This window comes from Trematomus bernacchii, unplaced genomic scaffold (genome assembly GCF_902827165.1).
Source record: "Trematomus bernacchii unplaced genomic scaffold, fTreBer1.1, whole genome shotgun sequence".
NCBI classification, from domain to species: Eukaryota; Metazoa; Chordata; class Actinopteri; order Perciformes; family Nototheniidae; genus Trematomus; species Trematomus bernacchii.
This window is the reverse complement of record NW_022987821.1, coordinates 5,657,329-5,679,207: the sequence shown is the minus strand read 5'-3', so window position 1 is coordinate 5,679,207 and position 21,879 is coordinate 5,657,329. Positions and strand designations below refer to the sequence as shown.

The 21,879-nt window shown below is 44.5% G+C and overlaps 1 protein-coding gene across 4 annotated transcripts in view; it reads right to left on the bottom strand.

Annotated features, from left to right (window-relative positions):
- pard3ba (par-3 family cell polarity regulator beta a) overlaps positions 1–21,879 on the bottom strand; it is a 116,128-nt gene that overhangs the window by 16,453 nt on the left and 77,796 nt on the right. For all 4 annotated transcript variants that reach the window (XM_034151302.1, XM_034151303.1, XM_034151304.1 and 1 more), the window contains 3 exons: positions 14,848–14,958; positions 14,450–14,719; positions 7,322–7,433 (listed from right to left, as the gene is read on the bottom strand). In XM_034151302.1, coding sequence (XP_034007193.1) covers positions 7,322–7,433; positions 14,450–14,719; positions 14,848–14,958 — 493 coding nt within the window. The remainder of the gene's footprint in view (positions 1–7,321; positions 7,434–14,449; positions 14,720–14,847; positions 14,959–21,879) is intronic.

Genomic DNA, 21,879 nt, shown 5'->3' with positions numbered 1-21,879 from the left:
GAATGTGTTTTAGACCTTTTATGGGTTAAATCACTTGTATTGTTTTTGGTTTGTTCTGATTGTAAACAGAATATTACATTTCATGTTAACTAAACTGCCCGCAAACATAATTAGTGGCTTGCAGAACATTGCCTAACAGAGGGGGACCTACATGTGTGTGTTACATGAGGCTCCAATCAACTCCCATCTTCAACCTGTTCCATGTGTGTGTCGGTGTGTGTGGTCGTGGCAGTGGCCATGGGGTGTTGTTTATTTACTGAAGTCGTGTCCCTGTTCCTCTCCCCTCTCAGTGGGATTGTTTGCCTCCCTGCTGTTCGCTGAAATAACATCCAAATACCCCTGTGTGTGTGTGTGTGTGTATGTGTGTGCTTCCCTCTTCAGGTTGTGAAGTCCCCAATAGTGTGTCATAAGGTGTGTGAGTTACAGAGAGACAGTTTGTTCCAGGTCTTGATGCACACACCTGACCCCACACACCTCTTCAGTCTTCCACCTTACGGTAACAGATGAGGGGATGTGGGGGTTGACACCACCACCATCGGCGAGGCTTTGATGAGTCACTCCAGCTCCTCACGTCCTCCAATGGCCTGCTGCAAATGTCGTGAGGTGGATGTGTTTGACCTTCACACACTTTTGATGCAACTCCTGCCAAATCCAGGCCCTCCAGAGTGAGATCCATCGGTGTTAAAGGCTCCGTTCACCCAGAGTTCATCCTCAGTCGTGTTTGTTTGTCTGAAGCACAGGTTTGTCTCAGAGGTTTTCCTTTCCTTGATGATGAAGCAGCTCTTTTGATCTCCCAGTCTTTCAGTCTCACAAGGTTCCTCTTCCACGTCCTCCATCTGTTTGAGTTCCTCATCTTACGATTTATCCACTGGCTCTTTTTCTTCTCCAGATGAACTCAATTTGAGGATTAAACGAAGAAGTAAAACAAATGGCTTGGCTTTGTTTTAGAGCTGCAAGGAATAGTCGACCAGTAGGTTAACCAAACATTCTTGTATCAAGAATAAGACACAAGTTAAAATTGATCAGAACTTGACAGTGTTACTACAACAAAATGCCATGAGAGCATTAATTAACAAGTTGGTTTGGTAAGGTGATAAGATGTGACCTCAGCAAAGAGACACAAACTTAAAGCCGACCTTACTGAACCTCTCCTTCTTTGACTCAAACGACAGACTGGTGACGAGCTTTGAAGTGAAAGTGAAGTGAGCAGCCGAATGAGAGATTTCTATCAACTGGCAGACAGATCACACTCTGCAGTTTGCCCGTAGGCCAGAGACACGCTGAGGTATAAAGACACACGCCAGATCAGTCCCTGTAGGCCTTCGTCAGCCCGGATGGTAGGAGGGAGACGAGGAAGTAGACTCTCAGCTGGTTGCTGCGCAGCATTGGAATGAAGCGACTTAAAACAAAAAGAGAGAAGTGTTCGGAGCCTCGGGGATGAGCCGCAGAGACAAGGACAGAGACGAGCCGTGGACGGAATTGCTCATTGTGACTTTGCCAAGAGAAAAGCGGGAGAAAGGTGCAAGACGTGTGAGCGGAAACTCTTCAAAGCAGTGGGAAGAAACATAATGCCGGAATGAGATGTTCACTCTTGTCTTCGTCTCCCAGGAGTGTGAGCAAGAGTTCAGCTCGTGTGTGTTTTTGGAGAAAGAGGAAGGGCTCCTGTGTTCGCCCAATCAAACACAAAGTAAAGCAATGAAGTTGGTCAAAAGGTATGAAAATATTTAGCAATCTTGAAAGTAAATGTCTTTGCCTCACACCTCCTTCTTGGAAACAATGAAAGGGGAAATAGTATGCCCATTTTCAGGTTTCACATCAGTAATTTGTTTTCAGAACGTTAATTTCATTTCATTTCAAACCTTTATTTATCCAGGTTGTATCCCATTGAGATCATTGATCTCTTTTTCAAGGGAGACCTGCTCAATGAAGCACAAGAAACTACATTTGCATGCAAAACATTATCTCAATTCTCTTGCAAGTACTTTAACCTACAAGATCCTGCAAGACTGAACATTGGCTTGTACAGAGGAACTGTCCTTGCAGCAATACTTTCATTTTATAATTATTGCCTCAACAGTGTCCTTCCTTCTTTTCCCCTCTGTCATTTCCCCGCAGTAGCAGTCACAGTAGCGTGTTCAGGGTTATTCTGGGGTGTACGATCCAAACACTAACATGTGGCGGGGCCTGTGTAATTACACGGGTCCAGAATAGCAGCGGCCCGGTCCAGAACTGCGGAGCCGAGGGGGAAGGCTTTGATCAGCGCACAGCATCGACTGCTGCACCGAGGCTCACGAGGAAACCAGGATCAGGAGACTGCGCTTCGTGTAATTACGGAATTACGAGATTTCCCCTCAAAAAAGTTGGTGTGTGTGAGCTGCCAGCGTGGGCTTGGCTGAAGAAATGAACTCTGAAAAGAGCCTCTGTTTGGCTGAGGTTTGAGCGCTTTGATGATGAGTGTGTGTGTGTGTGTGTGTGTGTGTGTGTGTGTGTGTGTGTGTGTGTGTGTGTGTGTGTGTGTGTGTGTGTGTGTGTGTGTGTGTGTGTAATAGTTGCCTGATTGTGGATTTCTTATGTGTTTGTGGTATGTAACCTCTTAAAAGTCTGTTATAAAATGTGTGTGAGCGGGCGTTGGTACTCGCGTGTCAATCTGTGGTTGTATGTAGTGTGTATGCATGTGCACGTGTGTGTAAAGTGAGTCCAGGCTACATAGGTTCTAAACTTGTGAGCATGAAAAATAGAAAGCGGGACTGAATCCAACTTGACTGGATGCCTCAAATGCAGCTTTTTCCATGGGGATAGAGTGTGAGTGTGAGTGTGTGTGTGTGTGTGTGTGTGTGTGTGTGTGTGTGTGTGTGTGTGTGTGTGTGTGTGTGTGTGTGTGTGAGAGAGAGAGAGAGAGAGAAAGAAAGTGAGACAGACAGACACAGAGAGATGTTGAGTGATTGTGTGTGTGCTAGCTGGTCATCCTTCACTCTTTCCTCATTAAAATATGGCAGGTGCATCGGTAAAACCTCCAATCGAGAGACACACACACACACACACGCACACGCACACACACGCACACACGCGGGGCATATGCTAACCTGATTAACACTAGCATTAGACTAACATTAGTGCTGCCTCCTTCAGAGAAACACCCCCGGACCAGCTGCTCCTGCTCCCTCACTTTCTTCCATATGCACACAGCCACATCTCCGTCTCCCACGCACCCATTCCACTTCTTTTAGAAATTCTACATTTATAACAGTTTATTTGCACAAAGTTTCTAATTAATTGGACAGCGAGCAAACACCAAACATGTATTGCACACAATAAATATGCATGCTACAACATAACAGCAACTCTCATAGGGAAATCTCCTTGTATGCCTCAGGTAGATTTGAACGTCATGTTGGAGGACACCCTGAGCTTGCCATAATCTCTACTATACATTTTCTAAACTATCTCCTTTCCATTCCTTCATACGTGAGTTAAGTAAAGTACATTTAAGTAAAAGCTAAATATACCAAATCTAAAATAAGTTATTATCCAAAGGGGCCATTCTCTGAATAATATATATTATATCACTGGTTTAAATTAATGATGCATTAATGTGTCTGTCATTTAAATGTTGCAGCTGTTAATGATGAGATAAACTGCTATACATAATCATACATAGTAAATAATCAATGATTTGGCACAAAATGAAAATATAAACCCCAAATATTAACATAATAGGGCTCCACTAATAATATTACCTGCAAAAGAGTAAAAAGTTCAAAGTCTGCTGCCAACATATAGTGGAGTAGAGGTGGAAATACTCAAGTACAGGTACCTTAAAACGTTTTCTGTAAACACATGTCCCCCTCTCTGTTCTCCTGCCTCGCTGCCACTCCCTTATTATCTCCCTCGTTTGCCTGCTCTCTCCCGCTCCTCTCCCTCGGGTGCCCCTCTTGTCTTTATAAGCAGCTTCCCCAACAGTAGACACACAGCGGGACGGCCTGCCAGCACCCCCATTAGCACTGTGAGTGTGTGTCCTCAGGTGAGCGAGAGAAAAAGGGAGTGATGTAAGGAGGCACTTGTGACGTAAACGCAGTGGTGGAACAGATTTCACCAGTGAATCAAAATCAAAATATAACCAGCGGTCACATCTGCAGCTGGTAATAACTTTCTGACTTCCTAACTCTCAGATCTCAGTTGAATACGTGCACATCATTAGGACCGTGGGCGCACAAACCCAACGGGGCTTTTGCCTGTGGGCACAAACTACCAGTACTTGTGTGTGTGTGTGTGTGTGTGTGTGGGCCATCTATCACGGTGACAGGCTGCTGCGTGTTTACTTAATGATGTGGGGGTTTATTTATGAAGTGATGGCCGACGTGTGGGAGGGAGAGAAAAAGTGAAAGGGGGGGGGGGGGGGGGGGGGGGGGGGGAGAGATTGAGACAGCCCGAGGATGTGACATTAAAATATCATCAAGGTGATGGATGTCCACACACACACGACATTAGAGAGAAGTACAGAAAACAGCTGCGCGACGGATGACAAGTCGTATCTGGACTTTTGCGAGTGCCTCTGTGTGTGTGTGTGTTTTATAATGACTCCGAGTGTGTAGTCGTGTGCGTGCTTTTTCAATGACTTCTGTGTTCATTAAGGTGTCACATGTGCTGCCACTGTAGTTTACGACTCGCAGGGTAATGAGTTGAAGATAAGATGCATGAGTTCATGGGCGTATGTGTGTGTGTGTGTTTTTTCTATACTGTGTGCGTCTTTGTTACACTGGATAAAATGGACTCTGGTGCACTGTGGAGTCACATGATCAGCTGAAACAGTACGTTTACAAAACAGAAAACATGATATTTTGCTTGAAATTGCTACCTGAGCACTTGAAATCTTCAAAATTCACCACTTTTAGATAATTGCAAAATCCTGCTTTATTCAGAAATCATTTTGTACAAACTACTATCCTCTATAAACAGTATTATACTTGTTTTCAGTTTGTCTATGGATATAACACAATGGATATAAACATGGGATATCTGGGCCTCTGCTTCATCGATGCTGGAAAAAAGGGTTAGACCCCTTATTTATCCCGTACAACATTCTACAGTAGATTGTGGAAATATTGAGTTTGAAACTGTATCCGTCTGACCAATAACAATGTCATGTGAAAAGTTATTCCCGACTTACAGAACAAAGGAGTCTATGAAAAGAAAACGCCATGTGGCTTAATTGGCCATCAAGACATTACAGAGAGCCTATCATTAGCATACAGAGAAAATAGACAGAAAGAAGGGGACAGTGTGATTGTCATAATTACAAGTGTGACCTATACACAGACAGGGAACAAGGGGGAAGGGTCACATTAGAGAAGGATAGAAAGACAGGGACATGGAGGGAGAGGGGTTAGTGGAGAGAGATGAGGAGGGGGACATGAAGTCCTGTTTGAAGGCCGGATTTAGCTGCACACACACCCACTGAAACGTGGCTCTCCACACACACACACATACACACACACACACCCGCAGTGACAACTCCACCTCGAGATCATGTATATGGATGACCGCTGAGAGAATAAACAGAGACATGAATAGATACTGAACCACAAGCTTTTATCCACGCTTTTGTTTACACCAACGTAGCTTAGTGGGTTCCTTCTCGAGCAAATGGACACACACACACACACACACACACACACACACACACACACAGACTCGTCTTCCCTTTCACGTACAAACCACTCAGAGAGGGAGCTCCTGGTCTTGTGTGGAGAGCTTGGATAAACCTTTTTAACCATTCAAGGCTACAGAAATAGCATAAAAGAGCATCGCGGCGCTGGTGGTTGAGGCGGCAGCTAAAAGGCTGATCACACAAGGCCGAAGCCAGCCATAGAGTGCCGCGCTTGAGTGGGCCGCATTTACACTATAGTTGTACCACACGGAGAGAGAAAACAGGTAAATATTTGTGGAGTAATGTCCTAGTGTGGACACAGAAACTAAAAGGTAGCAACCATCCACATAAGCACTCAATGATGTCTTATTCCAGTCTCAAATGTTTATATATTTGCATCCACACAGTTCTGTTTACTATATCTACTGAGAACTGATTGGAAAATATACATTTATTTCCAGTTGTTCGTATAATACAAGAATTTTTCCGCCATCATGTCGTGTTTCTATACATCTTTCCATCTCCTCTCTTTTCTTTTTGTGCCAGATATTACTTCCCAGGTGTTTTACGGTTTTACTGTTTCTTCGCCACGTGTGTGTGATTGTGAGAGGGGGTGTTTCATTATCGGGCTCCTCAGGGGACCAACATACCGCTGGCTTTCACCGTGGACACACCTATGTCTTTTTTTTGGGTGAAAAACAACAAATGAGGGCAGAGGTTGCGCCTCACGCTTGCTGCGCTTTAATTGCATCAGTGTTTGGGTTCTGAAGGCAGCGGCACATGCTGCACAGGGAAGTGTAATGAGTGATGAAGACCTTTGGGCCTCAAGGAAAGCAGCCGGAGAGTGTCTCTGCCTAATGAAGACTGGTTGGCAGGGCTTCATTGCTCAATATACACGTGGAGCACAATCAGCGAGGAAACGAGCACTGCAGGAAGCACGTTGTCAGGTGATTGGGTGTGTTGTCAGTATCCCATATTTCCCAGAGTTCCCTTGCAAGCTTAAAGGAAATGCCTTTTGAAAGAATTCTGATTTGGATCAAAGTGCGATTTTCTGCATCCTTGGGCACGCAATTAATAAGATCCCTTTTTAAAATGTCTGATAAATGGCTATTGATTTCCGTGGTGGAGTTCGGGAGTGTACGGAGGTAAATGAAATGACTCCTCAGGCCGGATCGATACAGGCTCAGGGACATGGAGCAGTGCAGCTTGCTTAGGAGAGGCGACTGCAGGGAGATGTCAGGCCCCTTGGGTCCAAACTATGTTAAAGAAAGAGAGAGAAGAGGACAATAATACCAGAGGGAGAAGAGCGAAGGGAGGTTGTATTGAGCTAAAGGAAAGGGTGGATGGAAATGTCACCGGTCTAATAGATCTCTCCATAAACTAAATCAGGAGGAGAGCGGGGCGCGCCTCGGTGGCACTCGGCACCTCAAAATGTTAACAAGGGAGCTGAAAATAGCCCGAGAAAGGCTAAGGGGGAAAACAGGCCGGCCTCACAGGAAGCTCTGGAGACACGTATTCCTTCATTTGACATTTCAATCTTTGAAAATGGTGTCCAGTGTGGGCGTGTTGTGTGTCATACCATGGCGTTTGGATGGATATTTAGGGGAAGAAGTGGAAAAAAAAGCTCTCCTTGTAAACTAAAAAGCTACACATAACAGATGCATGCACACTTACCCGACTCGGGTCGTTCTCCAGCGCTCTGCGTCGAGCGGCTTCCAGCTCATCGTATCCCGGAGCGGCTCGGTTCTGCTGGTGCTCCCTGCGTTGCCCCTGGAGACGTGGATCACTGCAGACAGACAGACAGACAGACAGAGAGGGTGTTAAAAATGGAAGATAGTTGCCGAGAAGCTATTAGCTAAATCTTGTGGATTTAGGTAAAAAGACCAACAGGGTTCTCATCATGGCCTTCAAGTCAAATTCCTAAACTAAATCCAGATAAACGGTTTAATTTTCACCGCAGCTGGGGATTAAAAAGGGAAGAAAAAAGCCAGGTGGAACATGGCACATTCAGGTTCATCCTTTTCTTAAATCCACCTGTATTTTTCTTGCCTTGCAGTGACAACCCTTGACAGCGCGGGAAGATTGACAGGCAGGCAGATAATATCCACAAAGTGCTGCCTCTGAGAAGACATCAGTGCATGAACTGAACTTTCCACAGCTGACAGAGGAAACCAAGGTGGGAAAATGGAGCAAAAAAGGGAGGAAAAGGCACTTGATGGATGTGCCTTTTCACTGTGAAGTGACATAGACCAATGCGGCGCTCTCCTCAATTGAACTGCAGACACATTGAAAAGTCGTCACCCGAATGATCCCACCGAACCTGACCTTCAAGTGACCGAAATGTGAAAAAGAAAAATACCTCGGCGACAAAAAACACAAAATAAGGGGTGTGAAAAGATAAGAGCTAGGACAGAATTGGGACAAAACTTCAAGAGAAACATCATCATGCTCACTGGACCTTAATGCTAGATAAGCAACACACACCTGGGAGTACAGAGCATGCATAAACAAGAGTACGGACACACACACACACACAAAAGTCCAGACACAAAATGGTGCGCCTGAGTGAGCACAATCCTCAGCATGTGCTAGCAAAGTACGACATAGTCCTGACGTTTATCTGTGTGTACTGGCGGCATTGGAAACCGTATCTCATATTGACACTGATATGCTGTTTCGTCTGCGGGAGATACACTGTGTAAAGATATTCCAAAAAAGGGGCAAACTTTGCAGCCCTTCTTCTGCCCTGCAAAACTCAAACAAGTACACGTGAGGAAGGCCGTTGTCCGGCAGGTAAACACCCACGCAGCCTTCATCAAACGGGCGTTGTGTTGTACATGCTAATGGTCTGACCCCCAGGCAGATATTGACCGAAAAAGAGGGAAGGAGAGCGAGACACAGAGCAGATAGAGAGGTTCATTAGTGAAGTACATAGCTTACGTGTTTAAGTCTCTCTTGTGACCCTGCCTTTAATTAGAAAATCTGGCTGAGAGTGTGTTTGTGTGAACCTCAGGAATGTGTAAAAAGTGTGTGTTTCCACGTCGAGTTAATCCTCGTAATTGAGTATTTGGGACTCGCTGTGACAGGGTGAACATGTCCAGATTCATGTGAGTCATTAATGAGTTAGACACACTTTAGTGCTACTATGTTGATGTGAAAAATGACGCTATTATGTGCCTGCTGCCATTGGGAGTTTCCAATTTTTTTTTTTAGATGCTACTCCTAAATAAAGGATGTATCCAACGTGCTGATTGTTGCTTCTCCAGATCGCTTCAGTGGTTTGTTTCAACGCTCAGCTAATCAATACTAATCTGCGTTTCCCCCCTAGTGCTGCGTCCTGCAACAACCTTGCTGTTCAGATATTCACACCTAATCTCCCGTATTATTTATTTATTCACTTATTACTTGATTTTTATTGCTCTTACTCACCCTCTGCCGCCCACTGGCTCTTCTCTATGCCCAAACAAACAAACAACGGACCCTCAGAGAACAGATGCATGATGCCAACTTGTGTTTATTTATTTATTTTTCACGCCACTCCTTTTCTACCGAACCCATTAGCCAATCCCTGGGCCCGTAATTAAAGCTGCCATGTTGATTGAGCGTGCGTGTCGCTCCTCCAATGAAACAATACTGTAATTATCTCATTACGCCGCGGCCTCCATCACTGACAACGCCACATATTATCATATTAATAGCTGAAGACAGAGGCTGATTCTGGATACAACATTAGTGGGGGGGGGGGGGGCTGGAGTTTGGTGAGCAGCAGGTTGATGGGCTGACACTTTTAGCTGGCTGCTTTCCAAACAGTGACACAAGAGGGAGAGGATGCATAAGTGTGTGTATAAGTAGACACATTTAGTCTGTCCTACATGTGTGTGTGAGGGAGACAGGAAGGCTCCCCTGTTGTCATCAGCAGCTCATAACGGCTGCTGATTGCCTGTCTGCAAACCTGGGACCAGTTGCATAAACACAACAGGAAAAAGCTTTGGTGATTTAAAATGTTCTCGATGGAATAATACGATTTGACTGTTTTTGACACAGAGAGACAGCTGGGCTCAGACAGGTTGTAGTCAGACCCCCATGTTAGAGTACAGAATCAACCTTAAAGTCAGATTGGGAAAGGAACCAGGGATTTGTGCGGATTTTCCTCAAACAAACCTTTTATATGTGATGTATGGAGGTTTGAACTTAGAGGGACTCACTCGTACCAAATAGGAGTTTGGGCTTGTCCACATTCTTTAGTTCAGCCCTTCAGGAAGAACCCTTTTTGTGCATCTATTTCCAAGAGGGTGGTAAGCTCATATGCATCAGCCTGAGTGTCGGACATGTAAATAGACCGCAACTAATCAATACATCAATATAGTCTTATTTTGCAATATTAGCTCAACCACAGAATTTGCTACCACTTAAGCCAGACGTGTTTTCCGCGCAACTATCATAATCCATCCATATTTCAGAGTATCTGACTATGCAGGTCGATCTGAGAGCGCACCGAGGGAAGTGATACCGGAGGAGGAGGAGGAGGAGGAGGAGGAGGAGGAGGATGGAGACGAGAGGAAGAGGAGATGAGACACAGGATCAGGAAATGAAAGACGCACCAGAAGACAGAATGAGAGCAAAACCAAACAGCAACATGAAGACGGAAACTTGGAAATGAGTGAGAAGAAGGAGCAGGGGGAACTGGAGTGAGAACAAAAACCTTCAGATATGAAAAGGAGCGGGAGAGAGTGTGAGAAATGCAACTATCCTGTGGAGTGAGCCTGTGTGGGGGCAGACTAATTAGGAAGTGTGCGCCGCCGCCGCCGGCTGATTTGGTGACTTCTATTCGCTGCGGCCAGCTGATTTAAACACAACACACTGGGGGGAAAACGCTCAGGCAGGCACTTTTTTTTCTTCACTGCCTGCCTGCGAGCTGGAGGTAAGCAGACATCAAAGTGCGCGGTCAATGTTTGATTTCCTGGTACAGTTTTGGGTCAGATAGAAACTCTGTGGAGCTCCAAACTGGAGGCAATGGAGAAACAAAGAGCTTTTGAATGTCCCCCGTACATAAATACATGTTCCTTTTTTGTCCGAACTCCAGGCTGTTGCTTTAAAACACTGGATCCTACACTTCCCATGGTGTAACTAACACTACAATGCCCTCATATGTCAGACCCCCTTTAGAGCTGCAACTGTTTCCTATGGCGTCTAACACAACAGACAGATTACTCATCATGTTTCTGTGTTTGGCTAAGTGCTCAGCCATAAAAATGAAACGTGATTAACTCACAATCTAAAACTAGTCCTCCGTGTAACTGACCATGAACAAAGGAAAGGCTGGGAGCTGATTGGATGCAAAAAGGAAGTCTAATAAAACAGGCTTTAAAGGCACAGGAGACAACGACTTAATACGTAGCCTACACTAATGATGTGTTGTTTTTCCTCTTTGAGCTCTTCCTAAGGCAGGTGTTGTCTAAATCCTAACAGGCTGTGTTTTCTGCATGTCTTCTTATATAATGTGGCTTTGCACGCTGGTTGCCTTCCAGTCTTTCCTCTCTATAGGGGAAGAAATCTGTGTCGCTCCAAAATGAGAAGAAGAAAACCAACACTATTCAGGAATGAGAAATCCACATCCAAAGCAGCTTGTAGTTTCTTTCACAACATGTTTCCACAATTAGTCGAGGCTGTCTACAGTGATTTTGACTTTGCCGCAGTGTCAGGTGAACTTAAAGGCATGTACACTTCGTTGTAAAAACCTGGGAGCATGCTCACTGATGTGTCATTTATTTGTCTTTCCTTCATCTTGCTTTTCTTAGCACAATGGTGCGTTTGACAACACACCCCTCTCCCTGGAGTCGTTACTTCTCTCTGCCTCGGCCTCTCTCTGTTTTTTTCCTCGCTGCTCTCTCATCTCCTCTCCTCTGTTTCTTGCTCCGGCTACGAGCGGTGCCTTCTGGCTAATAAAATTTGACAAGCATAGCTAACCTTTTTTCTCCACAGGTCAGCCTCTCGCACAGCTCTAATCAGATGTGACGCCCATCACGGCACACACCTGCCATTGAAGGCCTAATGAAAATGTCCAACGGTAAATTAGGGAGACAGCGCCGGAGTCCACTGTTGAGGGCTCTGACAGGAGGGGAGTTGTGTTTGAGGGGGGGGGCTATCATGTCTCAGTTGGCACAACTATGCAAACACAGAGTGGGCAGAGGCATGCACATTTACCTTCAAAAACATTTGGATAAAGCTCGATTAGCATTGAGGATGTCTCACTTGCATAATGAGCAGCATCATTAAATCGATGATGAAAGATGAAAGATATGTTGTTCCCTTGGAAACAATGAGAAAAACGTGCATGCCGCAGCTATCAACGAGTGCTTTGTGGGAACATAACGTACTCCGACACGCACTTCAACTCATGAATATATATATTTCACACACACAAGTAGGTAAGCTTACACCCAGGATTTTTGTGTGGTGCCATAAAAAGCCGCCGGACCACACACAGCATTGTTGCTAGGCTACACCAGGTTTTTCTCGCCTAGAAAAACACTACAGGTGGGTGGATCTGTGTGCGTCTATTTCTGGCTGTGTGTACGTCTGTGTGAATGAAAGCACGGGGGTTCCAACCTCTAGCGGGCTGCGTTGTGTTTTAACAGATGTGCAGAGTTTGTGAATGAGCCCTCGTCCCAGCCTCAGGTGGAGGAGCTGGGTGAAAATAACCGCTGACGAGGCAGCATGTGGATGGGAGTGACTGTGGCATCACATCAGGCCACACTACCTGATAATACTTACTAATATGCCTCTATTTTTATGGAGGTAGGACTATCACTCTTAGTGTTAAAGCATGGGGAATATTGCATTTGTTAGATTTCTCTTAGTGGAGACAAAGACAACATTATAAAAGGGCTCCATCATGATCATTTTCAGGTTCATATTTCTATTTAGTGCCTCTTTTCACCCTCTGTCTGAAACCAGAGCCCAGTCTGATTTGGGATTTTAGCCTTTGCAAACCATTTACATGCACACAAACCTATATAACACACTACAGGAACGGGAGAACCCCAAAAAGAATAATAGGGCCTCTTCAAGAGTACCTTTCATTTGTGTGTTGGCAATATGGCCGCCCACTCATGACGCTAGTAGACATTTATTTCTGTCTTTCTTTGTCCCTGGAGACCAAGCTAACAAGCCAAAGATGGCCCCTCATCCATCATGCTAATGCTAAGGACTATCTAATATACATTATGAGCAAACCGGGGGACGGAGAATGGACAAGTGACACACCGAGAGTCACAGCGATGGAGAGAGAGAGCGAGAGAGAGAGAGAGAGCGGGAGAGAGAGAGCAAACAGGCTGGTAATGAAGTACCCAGCACTAGTGGATGAGAGCTAAAGTGGTCTAACAGATCTGTCAGGCTGCTAGACTGTGGCTAATTATCGCTTTTCCTCTTTTGTCTGCATCCTCTCCTCTGTCACTTCTTCCCTCTCGAATTTACGCATTTCTCTCTTTCCATTTTGGCTCTCACTTTCTTTCCCTCCTTCTCTACACCGCGTTCTCTTTTTCTCTGCGTCCCTCCGTCTGTCACTGCTCTCCGTTCCCATCTGTCTCCTCTCCACGTCCAACCCTCTCCTTCTCTCTGTTTCTTCTCCTTCTCTGGATGAGATTGGGTGTCTTGGGGCTTAGCTTTTTGATTTGCAAGTCAATAGTAATTTCTGTCAGAGAGTTTATGTTGAGGGAAGTTTTAATGTGGCTGTATTATTTCATACGGGGAATGATGAATTTGCATTAGAATCCTCTCTGGATTTACTGCTTTTTTTTCTGTCTCCCATACAAAGCCGGCTGCAAGTTAAACTCTGAAACTTCAGCAGTAATAATATATAATACGGTGGGCTCTGACGTACGGGTTTTACTCACATTCAAGCTAATTCTTTCATTGTATTGACTTAAATTGCTTGTTAAATACCTCCACCTTCACTTCTTTGGAAGGCATGTAGGAGAACTTTCAAATTCAACTCATGTTCACATCTACACTCGGTTAGGCTAGTGCAGCAAAACTGACTCTAAAACACTTTTTTCACAGCCCTGTGTACTCATTTATACACGTTTTATATTCGTCTTATGACATCTTTGCACACCTGAGATTGACTCAAGTAATTCCAGTCGCAATCCTTTAGCGTTCATATGCGTATAAAGCATCTGCCTTAAACACATTATAGTGCGTAGTGAGAACAGACAAGGGTACAGCTGGTGGTCTGAGAAAAGAGTTTAATTCAAATTCAACCTTGTGCTTCCAGGATGTGCTCTGCTGCACCTGGACCCTGTATATATTTATGTGTGTGTTTGCACGCCAATAAGGTGAGAAACAGGGAGAGACAGTGTCCTAAAAGGAGGGGAAAACATGTAAAACATTCAAATTGTATGCCTGGTGGACCCCAAACAAACTTCTTCTACATATATGAGTATACAGTATACTGTAATTACCTCGAATATTTTATTGAGTTGATAAAAACAACAGAGGAGTTACATAAATCTAGCATGGCATTAGTATGTAAGAGTGTGTGGGTGTGTGCATAAATAAGGGTGTTGCTACAGTGTAAGCATGCATTCATGTTTTATGCATTTTCTGGCAGCGCATGAATTTAGATATGTGCAAATACTCCCTCAGTCATGCCGGTCAAGCCATGGTGTGTGACCTTGGGTGTACCTACACAACTTGCTACACACACATTTAAAAACACTTATATGTATTACAATGCATGTGGGGTCAAATCAAGAGGGTACCAGCAGAAGTTTGGTCCTTGAAAGTATAAAGAGTGATCACCTGTCTGCCTGTGTGGGCGGGGGTCTTGACTTGTTGACCTTGGCGTAGAGGCCGTCCAGCTCCTCCTCCGAGGCCCTCAGCGGGTTGGACCCCCCGGTGGGCGGGGCGGGGGAGGGCGTGCGACTCACAAACGCCTGGGGCGATGGCGACGGGCGGAAGTTGCTGATGCGGGCGTAGTTTGGGTCGCTGTCGTCGTCTTCCACGTCGGGGAAGGAGGCCGAGTCGGGGGTGGCGTGGCCAGACTCGATAGTGGCGTAACGCGGCTCATAGCTGTCGGACATTTAGTGAAAGACGGCGGTTTAGAGGGACATTTCTGGCACTTTACTATGTAAGGAAATCGATCTTATGAAACTTTAAACTATAAAAAGACACAGAGACATATTTCCAGCCAGTCATACCCGTCTCTTTGGTCCGGGATCCTGTCCAGCTCCTCTTCACTCAGGGCCTCCAGTTTGTTTTTGGAGGATTTGCCAGCATCTTTGCCCTTGTCCTCCTTCTTCTTACCAAACCTGGACAACACCAAAAGAGACACAAATGCAAAAAGGTGAGTTTACACACACACACACACACACACACACACACACACACACACACACACACACACACACACACACACACACACACACACACACACACACACACACACACACACACACACACACACACACACACACACACACACACACACACCACACACACACACACACACACACACACACACACACACACACACACACACACACACACACACACCACACACACACACACACACACACACACACACACACACACACACACACACACACACACACACACACACACACACACACACACACACACACACACACACACACACACACACACACACACACACTCTTACTCCTGTACATTCATTAGTGGCTTTGCCTGGAAAAAGACTGCTTAATGATAGTTATGGGTATAATGTCGCAGCAGGCTCTGACAATCCACTAGTGTGTGTGTGTGTGTGTGTGTGTCTGTCTCTGTGTGTGTGTGGGCACATGAAAAAGAGCTATAGCTGTCACGCAGCATATGGAGCATGAATATTTGAACATTTTGTCCAATAAAAAAGCAGTTACGCCACAGTGGGCTCTGTTTTTCTTATCAACTCTGCCATAACGACCACCATCATCATCATTATCATTCTGGAAGTCTCATTTTACAAAATATACTCGTCACCTCTGTTCTCGTTTTAATGAAGCTCACACTTGGAAGAAATTAACCAAGGCTTTTCCCTCTAAATATTTCATATCTCTCCGTCGCTATTTCACCTCCTCCGTCTCACCCACCAACCTACTTCTTTCTCTTCCTCCTCTCGCCCTCTCCGAGCTCCCGCTGAGCCGCTCTAATGTCTGTGTTTATCTCATTAACAGCGAGGCACTTCTCCTCACTGCTACAGGCGGGAACGTGGCCTGAATCCTAACCTGTTGGCCCTGGCCAGCATCAGAGCCGCAGTGAAGCCACATTGACCTGGCACCGTCCTGCAAACCAATTAGTGACGGTTTTTATCTCCTCTCCACTTATACCTCTGTGTTTCAGCGTTGCCAGCAGCAAAGCCAACACTCACATGGCTTGTGATTCGCTGTGAAGAAGGCACAGAGAGTTGGCACACTAAATTATCTTATTTTATTTCACTAAGTTTGTATGTCCTATGTTTAAGAGTCTGGCAGACAGGATTCACCTCAAGCGTTTAAAGGGACACTGCTTTTATCTAAATGTGGATTCAGTCAAGTCTAGTGAGAATATGCTTTGTTTCAATTGAATACACCTGTATGGGTGTGCATGGCCTTTAAGTAATGAGTAGGAAACCAATTACTTGTAAACTGATCCTAAAGTGTACTGCACTTCATTTTAGCAAGTTTAAATATGCAGCATTTGTTTTATCTCTATTTTGTATTCAGGTGACTCCTGCTGAGCCCTTGTTGCTTTATTTTTCCCCACCTCACTTCCTAGAGATGACTTGCCGCAGAAGCAGTGTGGGCGCTGCCGCAGCATCTTTTTTCTTCTTCTCGGGACTATTTAGATTTTCTAAGCACTACCCACATTATGCAGGAGCCAAAAGCAGCCTGCCAATTACCTCACTTATAAGCATATAGCATTCAACGCTGAGTGAAAGCAGTATCAGCTTTATTCATCTCAGTCTGCATCAATAGACACGTAATTATATTACACGTAAATATATGATTATCCAAAATCCCAGGTTTATCTTGCTAAGCTGACACACACACACACACACACACACACACACACACACACACACACACACACACACACACACACACACACACACACACACACACACACACACACACACACACACACACACACACACACACACACACACACACACACACACACACACACACACACACACACACACACACACACACACACACACACACACACACACACACACACACACACACACACACACACACACACACACACACACACACAAAGGGGGCAGAGGTCCACAGTTGGACCCATCATTATATCTGCATTAATTAGGAAAGCCACTTTTTCTCACCGCATTGTCTGGGAAGAAGATGGAAGGAAGTAAGGGGGGGGGGGGGTGCAGGATGGGTGTGGGACTCCCAATTAGAGACATGTACCTGCCATGGGGGAGGTGGTTATCCCCCTCTCTCCCATTATCTCACCCCTTCTTCATCGCCAAATCTTCTCCCACTGCGCTGAGCTGATCCGTTTCCTTTTCTCTCTCTCTGACTATTTTTTGTTTCATTACTTTCTCTATCCTTTGTTTCGTTTATGAATTCTTCGGACAGTTTCTGCTCCGTCACTCTTTCAGAAATGTGACAGCTAATTTCCTGTTGGGTGCACTGTGGCAGCTTGAAAAAAATAAATGGCAGAACTATAAAGCTAATGCACAAACATCTACAAAAGCAGCTCTATAAACCGACGTTACTCACACACTATAAATCTGTATATTGCTCAGTAACGCAGGTCGGCAGCCACACACACTCAGACAGCAATATACATCAATACAACACACACACACATACTCTGTAGGGAACTGCAAACAGTCTCAGGGAATAGGACATCTCATTAACTTAGCATTATCTACCTACACAACCACTCCATCAAACTCTCATTAGGGGGAGGTAGGGGGTCCGAGTGAGTCAGTCTGCGCTGGTGTTCCATTTAATACACTCCCCACTGTCACAGGAGCTACTGGGAACCATTATTAGTGCGTCGCTGTCATCATTAGCCCGCCGACTCACGCCTTCACACTGGCATCACCTCCGTTAGCCAGGCAGCTTCAAAGTAGACGACTCTGGACTGATCTGTTTGCATTGAACTCTGGGAAAGAGAGTTCCTGCGAGTATATTTGACACGAGGGCTGAGGCAAACTATAATCGACCAAGGAGATGTCTTTACATGTCACGTTTTGTTAGACCAAAATCCAAACACTATTCACCCTTATATGATATAGAGAAAAGCAGATATATGCTGTGTCTCCCCCTCTCATTATGGGCAATGTAACATCACTAGGTAAAGGACTGTCACTTTAATAAAGGAATATCTGGAGTGTAGTTTAATGTTTTTTACATGGAAACATGGCTGGTATATCTGACAACATCGTATAGTTGGACATTATTTTTCTGTCGATCAAACGACATTGTTGCAGCTCTTCATGTCACTATGGTACACTGCACTGCACTACAAATATATAAGGTATATGGTATTTAAAGCCAATTTTTAAAGGAGATGCACAAGGAAATGCTAAAAAACTGAAAAAGATTTACCCCCAAATACATCCACATTATATTTTTACAGTTTTATTGTCATCTATTTCCTAAGGAAGCCGTTTCGGGACTCATTCGAATATATATTTCTTGAACGACTATTCTTCTTTTCCCTCTTTCAATTGTCCTGAATCCTATGTGGAAAAAACGACGTCTGCAATCATTGACGATGACGACGGCACTTTACAGAATCAACAGCGTGATTTGGACGGCCAGCCAGTCGCAGGGCTGCAACGCAAGCTGCTGAGAAACTGGACTGACTGTAATTACTACAGCTACTGTCATTCTCATTACTGTAGGGGAGGGGGAGGTGGAGGAAAGGGGGGGGGGGGGGGGGGGGGGGGGGGGGGGCTCAGTTAGCCGTGCTCTAATGAGGCTCTATATGTAACAGGGAGATCACAGCTAGCCAGTGGGCTGATGTCACCGACCTGACCTGTGCAATTAGAGCGAGGGAGAGGGAGGTCTATTCGAAAAACGTAACAATTACTGAACTCTCTCTTAACAAAGTGCATTAGACTCCTGCAGCCACCAACTAAACATCTCATCTCTGCAGACTAGCAGCGTGACGGCAGCCCTTTTCCTCCATGAATCTTTCAAGAAGTAATTTCTTCGCTTCCGCTTTCAGAAATAAGGGCGCTTTGTTTTCTGCAATTGTGACAACAACTCTGTGCAGCATCTGCAATCTTAATAAGCTTTTTCAGCAGGGAGTCGGTGGTTATAACCAGGAACAAGAGTGTGTGTGTTGAGGAAGTCACATCAGGACGAGGAGGAGGAGGACCTGATTGACGTGTGTTTACGTGTGTATTACGTAAGGTTAAGGATGGCTGTTTGAAGTTTCATTAAATTGACTTTTCTTGGTTGTAACCTCTGTGAAGGATGGGTAATCTTAGGGCTGTGCGATTATGGCAAAAATCATAATCACGATTATTTTGGTCAATAATTGATATCACGATTATTAAATACGATTATTCATGACTTTGAAAACATCCATTTATTGAACTTTTAAATACAAATAATAATTTGAACAGTATCTTTTTAACTGTTGATTTCCCTGAACGTATAATTCAACTGATAATAATAATAATAATAATAATAATAATAATAATGGGTTCCATTTATAAAGCACTTCATATTTGATTTCAAATCCCGAAGTGCTACAAGCAGTGAGCATGAACAGTATAAACTGAAAAACTGAAAAACTAATAAAAAAATAAATGATACATTTAAATAAATAATATCAAAATAATATATACTAATAAACAAGATCAACAAATATTTTGGAGCGCACTTAAACAAGCTACTAAACATATATAAATATGATAAATACAAATACATTTGATCAAATATGTTGCACAACCTAGCAAAGCAAAATAATCGTTTTTTTCGATTATGGTGTTTTCGTAATTGTGGCAGGCCAAAATCGTAATTGTGATTAAAATACGATTAATTGCACAGCCCTAGGTAATCTCCACATAAGCAGTGGCTGTGTTTAAGCCTCACAAATGAATGCTACCTGTTCACAAGTACCAGAAAGTAGAATTAAGTCAGACGACAACAAGAAGGCAAGAAGTTTTGAAACTGCTGTAACTTTTTCTGCAGTGTTCTTTACTCTGTAGCAACATCCCAGAGGAGATTAAAGCATGCAAGATATTCTTGGGTATGCATGTCTTTTAAATTCTCATAAAGACGATTGGACATCATGGTTTGATGCTCGAAACTTAAATCACTATAATCAGAACACTGAGTTTAAAGCAAATGAGACAACAGGCTAAATATCCTATTTGTCTTGGAGTATGAATGAAAGTTAGATAGAGCGGTTAAAAGAGAAAAAGAACAAGTTAGTAAGAAAAAAAGGAAATAGAAGAATAGAATAGACGAGACACTGAGAATAAGCAGAGAGGCAGAGAGGAAAGAAAGTGAGAGAAAAGAGAGGGGTGTGTGAGCCAAAGCTCCCGTGAAAGTGCAGCTGGGGAGGAATAAGGAGCTTAGGAATATATAGAAGCAATGCAGCTGCCTTCAGAGGCGCGGGGAGAACAGTTAATCAGCCAAGCAGAAATGTTATCGCAGTAATTAGATTGCTCTGTATGTATTTGGAGAGGAGCGCACATATCTCTGTGGAGTTTGCAGTAAAGAGGGGGGAGGGAGGGTGGGAGAGGAACAAACGGAGGAGCAGACGGAGAGAGAAACGGGAGACACACACAGAGAGATTAACACTATATAGAGGGTTGTGATGTAACACGCAGCCTCCTTCTCCTGTTCTGGCTACGGTGAGACGAGTCGGAAAGTATGTCCCGGATGGAAATAGACAGAATGACATTCACGGGCAAAGAATAGACAACAAGCGCTCTTTACATTTCTACTGGTTTCCTGGTGGAACTGGGGATCAGACTACAAGCAGACCGCCAGCCAAAAACAAGGTCAAGCCAGGCCACTCGCTTTGATTGACAGCACCATCAGCCAATCCTCTGCAGAAAGCCCCATCTTTGATCGATATAAAAAAAAGAAAAATCTGCCAGCAGGTCTTGAGTTTTCCCCACTGGGTATAATTAAATCTATTTATCAGACTTCCTCTCCATATGCCCTGCGCCGCATACCAGCAATTTGGCCCAAATCAGCTTCCATTAATGGCTGATATTAGCAGCGATAGCACTTTATAAAAAAGGAGAGTGTGAGAGATAAAACTGCACCATCCACCCGATGCTAATCGCAGTTAAAACAGCTTCACTTAGAGCGTATGAATTATGCAGGGGGGAAGATGTGTGTGTCGAGGTTTCATCCTTATTTTGATCTCTTATACTTGAACGTGGGTTCACTCAAACGCACGGAGCAATGCATGAGAACATTCCTGGAAATAATGAAAGGTCAAAATGGGAGAAATCAGTGGAATTTCCTTTTTTTTTTTTAAAATGACTGTAATGTAAGACGTGCAGGAGGGCAACATGGAGGCAGACAGACAGGTATGAACACACAGCAGATTGTTCTCAGGGGAAGAGAAAGAAGCCGATATGGAGCGTAATCGTCTTAATCAACGCCTGGACAGTCCCTCGAGTACTGATACTGTCAGACAAAGAGGGAAAAAGGGAGGGGGGGGAAAGGAAAGATAAAGATTGAGATCAAGGAATGGAGACAAAGGGAAAAAAACTGGAATGAAAAAGAGAGAAAGTAAAGAAATATGGGTGAAAACGAGCCAATGAGGAGGTTTTGCGTGAGTTTCTGCCGCCTGGTGAAATATTGTCTCTCCTTTAATTGTTTGCATTCTGATTTGTGTCATTTTTCCACAAAGAGATCCGTCGCCATCGGCAATTTGTCTCGTCTTTCCTCTTCCCTCCTCACTTCTGTCAGGGAAGCCTTTTAATATTTAACGAGTGCACTGGGCTTCATTCTCACACCCTGCCGTCGTCAGCTCTGTGTTTATACAGTGAAAAAACACACCAGTGACTGGGTGGTGACTACAGTGACTCCTCCACCCATCTGGTGCTTCATGTTAATACATTTTAAGTCAAGACAAAAAAAGCAAGATTCATGGCGTTCTCCTGGCTGGGGGCTTGGGGAAAAGGCTAGGTCAGCGTGGCTCCAGATGACAGCCATTGGCAGGAGAGGGAAAGGTTGCACTCTGGGCTCCCGCGGCCCTCCGCACATCGTCGGACA